This window comes from Lontra canadensis, unplaced genomic scaffold (genome assembly GCF_010015895.1).
Source record: "Lontra canadensis isolate GAN:19392208 unplaced genomic scaffold, GSC_riverotter_1.0 scaffold9, whole genome shotgun sequence".
NCBI lineage: Eukaryota > Metazoa > Chordata > Mammalia > Carnivora > Mustelidae > Lontra > Lontra canadensis.
This window is the reverse complement of record NW_022631003.1, coordinates 6,039,823-6,055,830: the sequence shown is the minus strand read 5'-3', so window position 1 is coordinate 6,055,830 and position 16,008 is coordinate 6,039,823. Positions and strand designations below refer to the sequence as shown.

At 39.1% G+C, this 16,008-nt stretch overlaps 1 protein-coding gene and 1 pseudogene across 3 annotated transcripts in view; one reads left to right on the top strand and one right to left on the bottom strand.

The window, feature by feature from the left end:
• Positions 1–5,487: 5,487 nt before the first annotated feature.
• LOC116866082 lies at positions 5,488–7,383 on the bottom strand (annotated as a pseudogene).
• ZDHHC17 (zinc finger DHHC-type palmitoyltransferase 17) overlaps positions 7,356–16,008 on the top strand; it is an 87,856-nt gene continuing 79,203 nt past the window's right edge. For all 3 annotated transcript variants that reach the window (XM_032854721.1, XM_032854722.1, XM_032854723.1), the window contains exon 1: positions 7,356–7,474. In XM_032854721.1, the coding sequence (XP_032710612.1) occupies positions 7,382–7,474 (93 nt within the window). In that variant the 5' untranslated portion in view covers positions 7,356–7,381. The remainder of the gene's footprint in view (positions 7,475–16,008) is intronic.

Genomic DNA, 16,008 nt, shown 5'->3' with positions numbered 1-16,008 from the left:
TAAACCTAATACATCTCCTTACATTTTTCATTTTCTCACTGTACATTACAGAAATAGATGAAAGAAAGCCTGGTGATATGGGGAAAGTGAACTAGGGGTCTGACTCAAAAAAGGGCTATTCACTAAAATGAGGAGACTATTTGATGTCTGAGGATATTTTTTTTAAATGGAATAAGATATAATCCTCAGCTAGGACAAACATACTCAGCAAAGAGAGTATGGCACAGGTTTTCTAACACAAGTTTTATCTTTCAGAGTTTATCTCTCCTACCATTTCCTTGCGGCACAGAGAAGTAAACAGAAGTTGAAATACTCTACTAAAAGAAATCGAGTGGAAGCCAAACTGGACTCAGAGATGAAGGAAAGAAGTAAAAACATCATCCACACCATATTACAGCAAATAGAATGTCTGTCAGACTATTCAACCCTGAGCAAGATGAAAAGAAATGACATGGCTACCACGTACACGTTATACCCAGAGACTGTATGTAACGTTTCTCAGGTCACAGAATTAAGATGGTAGAATTGGGATTCAAATCCAGGTAGTCTGACTAGCCTGGAAGATCTGGATAGAAGATGTTTGATTTACCTGTTTCCTAAATGAGATAAAGCTGTTGAGCCAACTGTAGTTAGATTTCTAACTGTTTGATTCTTAGGTGTAAATAAGATGAGAGAAAAGCCTCTGGTACCTTTTCTCATGGCCTTAGGAGACAAAAATCATTCAGGATCTCTCTCACCAATGATGGGCCAGAAGCCTGGGGAAGAGGTCAGGGACAGCAATTCTGGGGAACGTTATGGGTGTGGCCTAGTCAGAGTCTAGATCTACAATAGCTACCATACTTGCATACTGTCCTAATGAAGTCCTGCTATAAAAGTTTACGTCTTTTAATATTCTCTTAAACAGGAGCCTCGGCAGAAGTCCAGAACAGTGAGTCAAGGCCCCATTAGCCCAATGGTTGCCCTTTCCATTACTAAGTTAAATATGTCTGAAACATGAGTATCCTGTTCTAGAATCTGGGTGACAAAAGAATGGATGTCATAGTTGGGGCCATTTCCTTCATGCATGACAACAACCAAAGCCTTATTCTTTTTTTAAGGCAAGGTGTGAAGAACACCCTATCTGTTCCTGGCATGGGTTTGATCTGTACTCCTGTAGTCTAGCAGCCATTCTGAAAAACATAAATGACACTAACCATATGGCAGCATACATGGGGCAAGCAGAGGATGGGCAGAGATGTGGAAAAGATGTGGAAGACCAAAAACACGTTTTGACTTTTCTGTATTTCCCAATTCAAACAGAGGGCTATGCCACAAAGCTTCTCTCAACTGTTTTCATTGCCTAATGGTAGCAACAAAAAAAGATGTATTTTTAATAGTAATTAGCTTCATTTCCTCAAAGTTGTGACTAATTTTAAGTACTATGTCAATGACAAAAAGTTTTCTGCAATTGTTGAATTGTCATAGAAAAGCTAATAGTGTATTTGACATTGGATCAAAGAGATAATTTTATGGCAACAGAAGTGTATCTTTCTATCCAGTCATATAACATAACCAACTAGCATATAGCAACCTAACAGCTTATTAGTTGTTGTCTACATATTTGATTTCAGGGCCTGTTGACGCATCATTAGTTGTTTGCAAACTACCTAATATGTAGATGTCCCACAGAATCCCATGTAGCCATCATATTAATTCAGTCTAAAGGGTCAACTTACCTGTAAAAGGGAGATATTTACAGTATTTACTTCTTAGGCTTCATATAAGGATTAAGTGGGATCACGTACATGAAGGGCTTAGAACTACTGGTACGTAGAATGTGTATCATCAGTCAGGGCCCTTCCAGGAAATAGAATTCCCTCTACATGACTCAAAGAAAGAAGTGTTACTGAAAGTACTACATACAGTGATGTGGGTAGGGTGAAGGGAATAAGGAAGGCTGGTTGACACCCACAGACTAACAATACTCCTCAGGCTGAGGGGATATGGGAAAGAGAGCCAGCTGCCAGCTGGAACTGTAGAAGAAGGACCACCAGGTAGGCACTACAGTCTAAGAGGGATGAGACTGCTGACAGAGATGGTTTGTTAAAGCGGGTGAGTTGGGGGGCAAGAGGTGAGCAGAAAGACTCCGACCTATTTCTTATGCCAGTGCCTCCCATCAGCCAAACCCAAACAGCAGCCAACTTGGCCAGAGAGCACAGAACACGCAGTCCTTGGTGATCAGTTTGCTAGAGCATAAGGCAAAAAAGAGCAAATAATGGACTGGGGGGTGGGTAGTAGGAAGAAGAGGTAATGCTAATTAACAAGCACACCCCAGTTCATTTTCTATTTTAAACCAAAACATACTATCTGAATCCTAACAAAGTTGGTATAAATGCATCTTTTCCCTACTATGAGAAATAAATTATGTGGAATTTTATCATATAAAGGCTCATATATGCTTCCTTTTTTTCTTCATGTATTATCCAATCATGTAACATAATTATGGAATAACTACTTTGAGAAAGCAATATGCTAAGTATTATGTATAGGATTGGTATTCTTGTCCTCATGTAGATTGTCATTTGCAAATCACTCATGTAAGTTAATATCATGTAAATAACATAGTAATATAGTAAAAATGCCCAATATAAATTTTCATTTATGTAAAAGGGAGCAGTACTTCTAAAAAAAAAATGGAGGTTTTACATTTTAAATGTTTCTAGATTTGAGCAACCTTTTTTGGATCATATACCCACTTGAAAATCTGATGAAAGCTATAGAGATTCTCTCTCCAGTAAAAAAAAGTGCATATGCATATAAGGGCTTTCACTGATCACTGTTTTAGTCTCAAGTTTGTTCACTTGAGCCTTTCTTAGGCAGGCGCTTATGTGATCTTTTTGGGCTCAGAGGTGCCCAGGAACACTGCAGAGGGTAGAGGGCCAAAAGACAAAGAGTAAAATAAAACTTAATGGCATTGCCTGGCATGGCCATACCTTGTATTCCCAAAGAGTAGTAAAATGATGGAGCCCTGGTGCTTATCAAGAAAAATTTGCTTCCATGTACAGAATGGGTACTGCAAAGGGCTCTGATCCACGAGGATCTTGCACACTCAACATGCCTTCAAAGGGGACTCTTTTCTTCTTCTATGAGTGCACTCACTTCCCCCAACTCCCCATTTCCTGGAGGCAGGATATTTTCTTAGACAAGTTCAGATCCAGCATGCCATACTCTTGTTACCTGGACAATCTTTTCTCCTTGTTCCCCCTTCAGTATGTACACTGTCATTTCAAATCCACATTATTTTTCAACACAAAGTTTCATTATCCTTCACACTGATGGTCCTTGAAGGCTGACCCCAAGTTACTAGTACTGATTCCATTCTCTTTAGGGATGTGACCAGCTCAGTTTTAAAACATTCCTTGGAAAAGAAGAATTTGCATGCCACACTTCCTTGTCCCCTACCAAAAGTAACAAGGGCATCTGGGTGGGTTCGAAGGTTAAGAGTCTGACTCTTGATCTAAGCTCAGGTCTTTACCTCAGGGTCAAGAGTTCAAGCCCCATATTTGGCTCCATGCTGGATGTGAGGCCTACTTAAAAAACAAAAACAAATAAATATACAAAAAACCCAAATTCAGTTATACATTCCTTTTAAGGGAGTAGAACTTAGGAAAAAAATCGAACAGTTCTTTTAAATCAAGATAGATGTTTCCATCCTGCTGTATTCTTGTAAACATGTAACTCTGTAAATGATTTCAGGGGTTTCAGGCTTTACATACTGTATTATCTACTGCATATAATATATATATATAATAAAAATAAACAATATTTTACACAATTTTAGATCATGGTGCAGTTTAAGTGTGTGGTTCTGGATCAGGGTATCTCATGAGCTTACAGCAGAGATGTCAGCTGGTGTTGCAATCATCTGAAGGTCTGACGAGGGCTAGAAGATCTGTTATTAAGATGGCTCATTCACAAGTCTGCCAAGTCAATGCTGGCTGTTGGAAGGAGGCTCCACTTGCTTGCCATGTGGACCTCTCCGTAGGGGCTACATGAGTGTCTTCATGACGTGGCAGCTAGCTCCCCCAGGATAAAATCCAAGAGAAAATAAGACGGAATCCACAATGCCTTTTATGATCCAGCTTCCAAAGTCACACACTTTTTCTGCAATATCTTACTGATTATGCTTATCAGCCCTATTCAGTGTGGATGGCACTACCCTAAAGTGTGAATACCAGGAGATGAGAACAGTTGGCTTAGCAGTTGACTATCACACGTCAAATTCCACATGTTTCCTTTAATTCTCCAGCTTAATTTTATTTATATCAGTGATTCCTACAGAAGATGAGTGCAAAAATATTGTTTTCATTTCATTTAAAATAGAATTATAGAATATTGCTAAATGTGCTTGCTTTTCTGTGTTAAAATAGCAATACTTTGCCTCATCCCAGTTTTAAGTATGTAGTATCTTATCTGATTCTAGAGTCCACAATTCTAATGAGATACAGACATTTATGAAATGGCTTATAGGAAAATCTTACACTCAATGGATCTCATTAGAATTCAAAGGACTGTAACTATGGAACTGCATTTATCTAAGTCAAATAATCTGGTATCTTAAAAATCATCTCTGTTGTGGTTACTAATTCTAGCATTTCACAGAATAAGTGTTTAATAAAGTATTCATTCACTGAGGATAATTACAACAGAAAATGTGTGGAGTAGAACTAAGAACAGTAGAGGGGGAAGAGTTAGGAGGCTTCTAGACATGATTCTGCTACTTTCTAGTTTTATGACTTCAAGTAGGTTTCTTAAATTCCCCAATTATCATTTCCCTATTTGTGAAATTAATGTTAGAGTTTGACTAGAACTGGATGACCTCTAATGATGTCTTTAGTTCTAGCAGTCTCTGACGTTCCATGAAGCTTACATCTATACAATAATTCCCCATTCCTCTCTATCTGTGTGCTTCTAAATCCATTTCATAATGCTTCTCAACAAGGTCTACTTTCTCTTCGTATTTTATTCTTTCAGCAATTACTCTGCATCCCTTCATAATTCTATGCTATTCTTCTGCCAACTTATTCACTGACATGTCTACTTTCGTGGCTGTCCTTCACAGTACCCTGAATATACTGACTCAAATCTGCATGTAGATGAGAACTCTGCAATTACCAAGATGGACCCTGATTATATCAATAGGGTTCATTTCGCTACATACTGAACCTCACCCAAGCCTCACCTTCAACATATTTTCCCAAGAATAGCTGCTTTTACTCCTAATTTATTTCTTTCTTAATTTAATAACTATTGTTTTCAGTCATACAGCAGTGATCTCTGGGATGGCTCAACATTTCCATTTTGTGAAAACTCATATACCCCAATGTTCCTAATAGAGGGGCACCCATGAAACATTCTTTGCTGTCATCTATACTTGCCTCTATGTCACTTCCCCACAATTCAGTATTTTCTTTATTCCCACCTCCCAATTGTTTTTTTTGTTTGTTTTTTTTTTTTTTTTACTCTCATCTTCTATTTCCAGTAAATGCATGATATAGGGTAAGGAGGAACAAGATGAAAATTGATTATTGGGGTGAAAATTACTTCCGTCCATGATAAAATACATCTAAAAGCAGTCTGGAGCTCCAAAGGTAGAACCCTAATTCTGTCTAGTTCTGCATGCTGGGTGAAAGAGTCAAACCATAATTCTCCCTCTGGGCTAGGACCAAAAGAATTAAAATCAGCTCAGACTGAAATGAGAAAAAAGCAGCAGTGCCAGAGGACAGAGACAGATATGCCAGCTGCAAAGTTAACAGAGAACCTTGCTCTTCCCATGGCCATGCAGCAACTGTAAAAAGCTGTATCCACCTCTCTGAGGGATACTGTTCTCTTACAAATGACGCCAAGGCTATTTATTAGCTATGCAGCTATGTAATAGCTATTCTTTAGCTAATATCTGGCTCTTTAATAGCTATTACCTAGCTATTACTAGCTATTTAGCTATTTTTATTTATTACTGGGTGCACCCAATTAGTGAACAGTCCTCTCTTCATGAGAGCATCCAATCCCCGATTAATCCCCGCTTTTCCTAGTTCCACCTCACAAACAGCGTCCAATCCGGAACTGGTATTCCTTCTCCCTAGACCCTCCTGACTCCCTTTGGCGGGAACCTAAACCTTACAAAAGACACTTCATCCTCCCGTTTCCCGTGGTCTCCATGCTTCCTCTGGGGTGCCCTTCCTCCTGATTTACACATAAATCTGACCTTATCAGATGGCAGCCTTCTTCCCAGTGGTCTTGGCTGCTTTGGCTTTAACAGGAAACAGGTTAGTATCACGATCTTTAACAGTCATGTTTCGTGATGTCTGCTAAATCTTCCTCTGAGCAGTTTAGATTTATAGTTTTTAATAGCTAAAACCAGAGATACATGTTTTCTATAATTTTTCCACCAGCACGTTCCTAGGAAGGAATCCCCCCACCCCGGCCCATCATAAAACCCCAATATCCATTTAAAAATGGCTTTAGTCATTTTATCGGGGTCGAATTTCAGCGAATTCAGTTTAAATGACAGGTTCTGCATTTCTGGGTTACATTAAAATGTAGCAGACGGGGGTGTGTGGGCTTTGCGGGTGTCCATTTTTTATGTAATTACTGTTAATTCAAGACCAACGAAGGCAGGTTGGGTCATTTAAAAAAGGCTTCTCTAGGAGGAAGTCCCAAGCTGCACCCGTTTTTCCGGGCACCTCCCGGAGGCATAAATTGCGGGATGACCTTTTTGAGTGTGGAGGAAGGGAGTGCATCTATCGTCTTCAGGAGCGACGAACGTCTTGCTTCAAATCTAACACCCCAAAGTCTTGTACCTGGAGCCCGGTAAAGGTTCCGCCCCGGGTCTCTGGGAAGGAGTCCCGGGGGTCTCAGAGCCGGTCCAGGTGCTCCTGGGCGTGCGCCGCCTCGGGAACACTAGGCCTCCAGTCCTCTGCTGCGCGGCGCCTCAGTTCCATCTTGCTTCCACGGGGCCGCCAGGTTTCCCACTTACTGAGTCGCCCCTTGGCCGCCTCCCTCGAGGGGACAGTGGCGCACATCTGCCTCGTGCCGGGTGCCCGCCCCCGGGCCGCGCTGCCCACGCCCAGAGCCTTCCGCCCGTCTGGCCCGGCGCAGTGCAGCAGAGCGCGCTCCGGATCGGGGGCCGGCCCGGGGGCCGGCCCGGTTCGCGCGCAGGCGCGCACGCGCGAAAGGACCCCCGCCCTCAGAGGCGGGGGTGGGGGCCAAGGGGGGCGGCACGGTGGGGAGGAGAAGGAGGCGGAGGCGGCGGCCGCATCGCCTCCGGCGGGGCTGGAGCTCGCCCTCGCGCGTGCCCTCCGCCGCGCCCGAGCCCCGCGAGGGTGAAACGCTTTCTCCCGGCATGCAGCGGGAGGAGGGATTTAATACCAAGATGGCGGACGGCCCGGATGAGTACGATACCGAAGCGGGCTGTGTGCCCCTTCTCCATCCAGAGGTGAGGAACCGCACCGAGCGCATTCTTCGCCCTTCGGGCCCCGACCTATCCGCCCCCCCGGACTTGCGGAGGGCTGGGGCCTAACCGTGTGGGGGTAGTGGAACGTGCCGAAGTTGGGGAGGGCGGGGAGGCAAATCCAGGCCCGAGCGCAGCTGCGAGCGGATAACGGGGTGGAGATAGCGGGGCGGGCCTGGTCGGGGCGGGCTTTGGGACGCAGTCCCTGGCTGTGCCTAGAGGACAGAGGTGGAGATGTTGTTGGTTCTGCTCCGTCGCCACGCTGCTCGTGAGTGCACCGGCGACGGGGGCCTGGTTCTGGATTGGATCCGCAACTTACGCCCCTAGTCGGGCTCCAGGCTTCTCGGGGGCGAGGAGGGAGCGTGTCTGATTTTGATTTCTTCTCTTTTGCTTGGTTAGGGTGAATGACTATCTGTTCCTCCCATGTAGCTCATCACTGTGGGGGAGAACACAGTTTTTGGGTAAAAGTGGTGTCCTTCCAGGTTATGCCATAGGCAGCACCTCGGGCACCTTGTGTCGGATGTCCTTATTTGAGCGTTTGTCCTTAAGCGATTAAAGAGAGAGGTCAGAACTTTTGGGAATAGACCCACGCTTACACTAGCTTGTCAAAGTACCGTTTGTTTTTGTTTTGTTTGTTTTTTGGAGCCAGGGGAGGACAGTGCAACACGTTTCCCATCACATGAGTATCTTCCCATGTAAGTAAAAGTGCCCTGCTCCAGGATCAGTCACATTCTGTACTTGTTTACCTCTTAGTTTATAGCTGAGCTAGTGCTTGTTCAGTACTGGAGGTAATTTGTGATGCATTCCAGTTTCTAATCATCCACGGTTAGGTGCGGATCCGGCAGCGGCAAAGCTTCCTGAAAAACTCCTGTAGTTTTTTTTGAGGTTAAGGGAAGAAGACAATCTTTGTGTTGTAGTGGGGGGGAACAAACATGGAAGTATCTACCTGGTTACTTTGCAGTAGAATGATTCTACTTATTTCTGAAATTTGGGTTAAAGCGTTGTTTTTATTGTTTAGTAAAATGTAAATAAGGACACACACTTAAACATGCTATGTATTAATATTCAACCACTCTCTTATTCATCACTTTGATTTGCCAGAAACAAATGGAACGTTTCCTTAGGAATATGCTTGAGCCACTCTCAATAGTAAAAGCTCCTCTGGATTTCTGAGAAACAGAGCTGTACAGTAAAACTAAATATTTTTGTGACCAAGGTAGTACCATATTTAGAACTGGCATTGGACACATCCTCCTTTTAGTTCACACTTAGGCCTTAAAAATATGCCAGGAAACAAAGTTTTCAGATGATTAAAAAATGTTTCTAGGGAATATTTCTATTCATCTATTTGTGTGGCAGTTTCAAATACTTAAATGTTGATTTTATATATTTTAACATACTGTTCGTTTAATAAACGCTTGCTTTGTGAACTAGTACGTTGTTTGGTACTTTAGGAATAATTTTAACTAACAAATCCAGAGAGATACTGCTTGTAGTAATGAAATGGCCTGTAGGCTTGAAATTTAGAGACCAGTCTTCAGGTTGCCATTTAAAAGAATATTATTAGAAAATCAGCTTATCTTTGAAAAAGGAAGTTGATAAAGGTGATATCTGCCATTCTTTTTCACCTAGCAAACACAATGTCTGATTAGTTTAGATGTTTTGAATCTTAAGCTTAGAATTATAAGAGCTAAGTTCTTTCTGCATTTTTTCTGTGGTTAATGTTGCATGCATACCTGGTATAGATATGGTAAAGTTCTGCTTCCTTGCATTATGTTCTTAGGCAAGCTACTTCTCTACTTTTGGCTTCATCATTTATAATAATGGTATGAAATGATAATAACTGATAGGCTATTGTGAGGATTGTGATAATGTATTCTTTTTTTGTTGTTAAAATAAGCAGTGTTTTCAATCTCCCTTGGAAAGAAACCCATTCTCTGCCTTGGTGAGCAAATAAAATAATAATACTTTTAACTCTTTTTAGGAGAGAACATAGACTTTTGGTCAGACAGACTTAGGTTCCAATTCGGTAATTTGTTGTAATTAACTAAGGGACCTGAGACAAGTTCTTAATCTTTTAAAGCCCAAATTTGTTCATCAGAAATGGAGATGTGGCCTAGTTCACTTAGCTGTAGGGGATTAGGTGAGACCATGTTGAGGATTAAGAACTAGCACATTGTAGATGCTCAGTTAATGTTATTTCTTTTTCCTCTACCAGAAGAAGGAGGGAGATACCCACATGTATTTTGGTTTTGGTAAATGATTTAGAGACTTGTGTGGGTTTTATTTTATGGAATAGAATCTTGTAGGAGCAAGTTTTATTTTATTTATCTTCATACTTAACACTGGGTCACAAAAATAGTTTCTCACTTAATATTTTTTGAACAGATGAATTATTTGTAAGAAATTAGCCATTCCTTAAATCTTCTGTTAGTATGCAAATTGGTCACTGTTAAACCCTTTCTCAGGGGATTATGTAATTAGATGAACAAACCTTCTTTTTAGAGGTATTTACAGTGAGAGACCCTTACTTTTTAATTAATTAAATGACCCATCCATTAAGTCAGTGTTTTAAACATTTCTTTATTTTGTTTAGGTTAGGTAATTTGCTGGACTCTTGAGACTTTGGGATTTTTGTGTTAAATACAAGAGGTAATAAAGGATAGTGGTTAAGAGCCACTGGTGACAAACAGAATCTAGGTTCTGCCACTTGTTGTTATCATGGTCGATTTACATTTGTGAAATTGGGTTAATACCTCTTAGAGTATTTACTGGGAGATTAAGTAAAAAAATAATGTTTATAAATGTTTATATAATGTTTATAAAGCACTCATCCCAGACCAAGGCACATAGGCTGCCAAGCAAATCTGACTTTCTGAAAGCCCTCGCGTGTAGTGAATACTGGTGCTATTGTTTTCTGATGAAGTGGGTGATTATTCATTTTATCATAATGGAAAAATTAGAGGCTCTTTGGAAAATGATGAACTGATTATCATGGGATTAGGGTGTTGATCCTAGCTCTGTGACTTTAGGCTATTGGACATTTAAGAGATTTTAGTTTCTTTGCTTTTGAGATAGGCTAGAGACACCTGAGTGGCTCAGTCGTTAATGTCTGACTCTTATCTGGCTCAGGTCCTGATCTCAGATAAAAAGATAAAGAGGCTCAACTAGATCTCGCTTAAGATTTCTTTAAACTCTAGTGTTGTGATTGTTGTGGTTTTTCAGAATCGGTAGGTTTGAGTATCTATCTGCTACATGCATAGCACTGTGCTAGGTTATATGGGTGAAAATAAAATAGCTAGGATAGCTTCTGATCTCCAGAAGTTAATGATGTAGTTGGGAATACACAGACATGTGAAATACTTAATAGAAGCCAAATAAGTGCTGAATTGGTTAGTGTAGCCTATAAGCGGTATCAGATTTCTGTCACCTCAGGTGGTTAGAAGAATGACTTCGGCAAGAAGATAGAGACCATATGTTGGTGTACAATCCAGCTAACTTGCTATCACCAATCTTCCGTTTCATCTACTAGTATAGTCTCAGTAAGCTTTCCTAGCTCTTTCATAGAATGAGGCCGCAGTACCTCCTTTTGCCAGAGTATTATTATAGGGGCTCTCTGTTTCAGCAAGATCTGACACAGAGCTTTGAACTGGATTGCCTAGATTATCTAGGGTTTTCATCTCTTGTTTGCTTCCTTTTTTTTCTCAATTTCAAAACTTCTGTTACTGCCTTTTCTCTAGTTTCTCTCTTTTTTAAAATGGCAACTTTTTTTTGCTTCACATTAATTTTGTTCATATTCATGTCTCATTTTTTTCTTTGTTTAAAACGGTAAGCCGACGTATTACTACTTCTCTTACCATCAGATTTTATAAAATCTCATTTTTGAAGTTTTTCTTTAGTTAAAATGATTTTGCCTTTTCCCATTACTATTTTTTGTTCTATCATGTAGTTAGGGATATACATGTGTACACATAAATAAATCATTTGCTTTTGCTTTCAGAAAGTAGATAGAAAATTCCTTTGAAAATTTTTTTCTTCTTCTGATAAGATTACTGGCATACACTTTCCCTTTAAAGCATATCTTTCTGAAAGTCTTTAGAATCTGATGCCTTTTTTTTATTCAGGCAGAATGCTATAGGTCATGTAGTTGTAATTTAGGTTTAAAAATACTGTACCTTAAGCATAGTAACCACTGAATCAATAGATATAAAATGAAAGTGCAACTAATTAGTGACCTCATAGATTGTGGCAAAGCCAAAGTTGAAAACTATTGACCTGTAAACCAAAAAATTATATTTGGCTGTGAGAAATGCCATTTTACAGTTTTGACTTCTTTGTTTTATTTTGCCTATTATTTTGATTTAGTTTGAGAGAATCACCCCAAAAGTATTTATTAAGAATGGACTGTGGAGTAGATAGATGTAAGAAGATATAGATTAAAAGTGTGGCTGCTTGAGTTTAAATCCTAGTATTGCACTTACGAGCTGTGTGACCCTGGGCAAGTTACTGAACTGTGTCCTAATTTTCTGGACTAAAATTGGAGTATAATAGCACTTACATCATGAAGTTGTTGTCAAGATTAAGTGAAATAATATATATAAAGTTGAGTCTGGCGCTGAATAACACAATACGTGTTAATATTAATGTTGTGGCAAGAAGTAAGTAATTCTCAAGCAGTAGTAGTATACACATACTGGATATGGACAACTAAATAGCTAAGATAATTAAAACTGGGGATTGAGGAGAGGTTGGGCAGATGACTTTATTATAAGCTTTTTAAAATACTATTTAATTTTCTTAAGAACGTGTGCTTTGATATGAGGAGAGTTTATGGAACATCTAAAAATGATCTTGATGCTTTGATAGGCCACAAAGTAATGGGGAATATAAAATAAGGCATTGCAAAATAAAAGATTAACTGTAGGCCTTCAGATCCCTCACAATACACAAAAGTGATCTTGTTAAAATTTTATTAAAAATTAAAAACTCATGGCAAACCTCTTTTCCTTTAGAGAGTATCCTAAGGTTATGTTAGGGTAGTTAGGATTAGTTAGTTAAGGCAGCTTGATGCAGTGTGCTCTTTAACAGAACCTCTTAGAAACACATAATCCAAAAAGCATTTCAGTATCAGGGTTATGTGAAATGCTCTTTCATAGGGTCATCTAACTCTAGTATTATTATTTTTTTTAAAGGATTTTTATTTTATTTATTTGACAGACAGAGATCACAAGCAGGCAGAGAGGCAGGCAGAGAGAGAGGGGGAAGCAGGCTCCCCACCGAGTAGAGAGCCTGATGCGGGGCTCAATCCTAGGACCCTGGGATCATGACCTGAGCCAAAGGCAGAGGCTTTAATCCACTGAGCCACCCAGGCGCCCCTAAACTCTAGTATTATTTTATAAATTAGATTCTAGTACAGGTAGGTAATTTAAAAATAAAATACCAAATACTCTAAACTTTGGAGTTTGAAAAATTGATTCAAGGTGATACTGTATTTATAAAATATGCAAATAAGGTTCTCATCCAGTATAATAATTTTCCAGTGGTAGAATAATATATTCTATTAAAATTGGAGCACTGGGTGTGGTGCATAAACAATGAATTTTGGAACACTGAAAAGAAATTAAAAAAATAAAATAAAATAGAAAAGAATACCCTTAAAATAGAACTACACAGGCAGCTAATTTGAAACTGTAATGAAACTTTAGCTTTCTGTAAAGGAGATGGTGCAAAGAACTTAATTTCCTGAGTTATAAAGGGATATTATTTTTTGCTCCTGTTTTAATCATTGGTGAAAATTTGTCGTATGATTATTGCATTTTCTAGGATTAATAAACGCTAAATATGATAGAATCTTTGATAAGTCACAATATTATAATGTCTTAAGCTTGTCTTTCTGATTATCAGTGATGATTATTGAGGAGATGGAGATGAGGAGGCTAAAGGTATCTGAAGCGTAGGGTTTTTGGGGGTTTTTTTGGGCATATACATTAAATTGCTCATATTTTAAAAAATCAGTTCTTTAATACTAGGAAAAATCAAGTCAAAAATAGTAACTGCTGATTGAGATGTTACTGTACCATACCCTTGTCAAATTTTCTTTAAAGATTGTATTTGAGTGCGTTCATGAAGGGGGCAGGAGGAGAGGCAAAGAGGAAGAGGGAAAATCAGACTCCCCGCTGAGCAGGGAGCCCAGTGCAGGAGGCTCCATCCCAGGACCCTGAGATCATGACCTGAGCTGAAGGCAGATGCTTAACTGACTAAGCCACCCAGGTACCCCTCCCCTTGTCAGTTTTTTAAAAAATAAATTTCTGTATTACCAACATTTGTTAACTTATGAAGGATTTAATGAGGGATGAGCAAAACTACCCCTATTTTCATGGAAAAAAAAAACAAAAAAAAAACCAACAACCCTTCCATGAGCTGAAGAGAGAGGTTGCTTTAGTGTTAGAATCCTTGAGTTGCAAACTCTTTTGAAATGTACTTGGGCAAAAAAGGGAAGTTACTGATTTACATAACCCTAACTTAGGATAGCAGGGATGCATTTGGATTCAAAGATACCTGGAACTTGAGCCAAGAATGTCACCAAGACTCTGTTTTCTATCTGTTCTCATCTCTGGATTTTAGCTCTATTTTCTCCTAATGTAGAGCAGCTTCTTTCTTCTCTGTAGTGGCAACATGGATGCTGAATTTATTTTATTTTATTTTATTTTATTTTATTTTATTTTGGGCCATATCTCAAATTTTAACTAACCATTAGAGAAGGACTTCATGTCTTCCCTTATACCACAGTGGAAAGTGGCAGTAAGTTTTCCCGATTCTTATGACCATGAAATAGGGCCTGTAATTTGCTCAGATCTCTTGGTTGGATTTGGGGGGAGAACAGTTTCCTTAAACTGCTAGCAGGCAAAATAATTTCTGTCCTCTATCTTCTTAATTGAAGGAAGAGTTTATTTGCTTTGTTTCCACTCATCTAGTTTTTTACATGCTTTAAGAGATGCTATAATTACATTGAACTTATTCTTAATGCCAGATGTTCTAGTTGAGTTACTGAATAGCATTCTGTATGAACAATCTAGACCAGCAGTTGAGAAACTTTCTGTAAAGGCCAGGTAGTAAATATTTTCAAGTTCGTGGGCCATATAATCTCTGTAGCAATTACTTAGCCTTGTGGTAGTTGTATGAGAGCAGCCAAAGACAATATTGAAATGATTGGGTGTGCCATGTTTCTGTAAAACTTGATGTATAAAATCAGGGATGATTTTGTGAGCCAGATTTGACCTGTGATCAGTGAGCCAGATTTGACCTGTGGGATGTATTTGTCAGCCCCTTATTGGGACAATATGTAGAAACTCCAAGAAATTTATATTCAAATGTATGTTTCAGTACATTGAATCCCGCTAGTCGCTGATATTCAGTAACTTTATCAGATGTGGATTTGTGTGGGAGGTGGGTTGTATTTGTGTGTATTAGAATCTTACGGAGAACTTCGTTACAATACACCTATTTCCATGCAAACCTCTTAAAGGTTCTAATTTATATGTGGATTTTTGGTATGTATATTTTGAAAAAGTTCCAGAGGTGATTCTTGTAAATTCTCTCATATTTTGTTCTCCATTCATTGATACAAACTTGATATGTGGGAAAAGTTTTACTACAGGAGGAGGAAAGAAGCTGATTTGACATTTAATGTAGGAGACATTGTACTGTGTGATTTTCATGTTATCTCTTTGGTTTGATAATAATAATAGTAATTGCTAACATTTGTCAAATTATAACTCTAAGCTAGCCACTATCCTGAACAGTTTTGCATATATATTCATTTGTTTACTTCTACTTTTTTAATACCTATTTTACAAATGAGGAAATGGAGGCATAGAGAGAGTAAGTTCCTTGTTGGTAAGTGCCAGAACTGAATTTGAATCCATGTTTAAAACTACTTAAATTCAGTTGCTCCTTTTTTATAGAGCAGGACAATGTGAAAGTGATAATACAGTCACATGAGTTGAATGAATATTATTTGCCAGGCGCTGGTTAGCTAAGATTGCAAATACCCTCATTTACTTTTTAAAAAATTCTTGAAGTTTTTTTAGTAGGCTCTATTTTTTAGACTAGTTTTGAGTTCACAGCAAAACTAAGCAGAAAGTATAAAGATTTCCTATGTACTTGCTGCCCCAACACCTGCACCACCCTCCCCTGCATTGTTATGAGCCTATATTGAACATCATTATCACCCAGAGTTCATAAGTTATGTTAGGGTTCACCTTGGTATATATTCTTTGAGTTTTGACAAATGTGTAATGACATATATCCATTGCTACAGTAGTATGTAGAATAGTTTCACTGACCTAAAAATCCTCTGTGCTCAATCTATATTCATCCTTCCTTCCCTTTTAACTTCGGCAACTACTGATCTTTTTACTGTTTCCATAGTTTTTGCCTTTACCTTAATGTCATGTAATTGGAATCATATACTATATAGCCTTTTCAGATTGGCTTCTTAGTAGTATGCATTAAAGTTT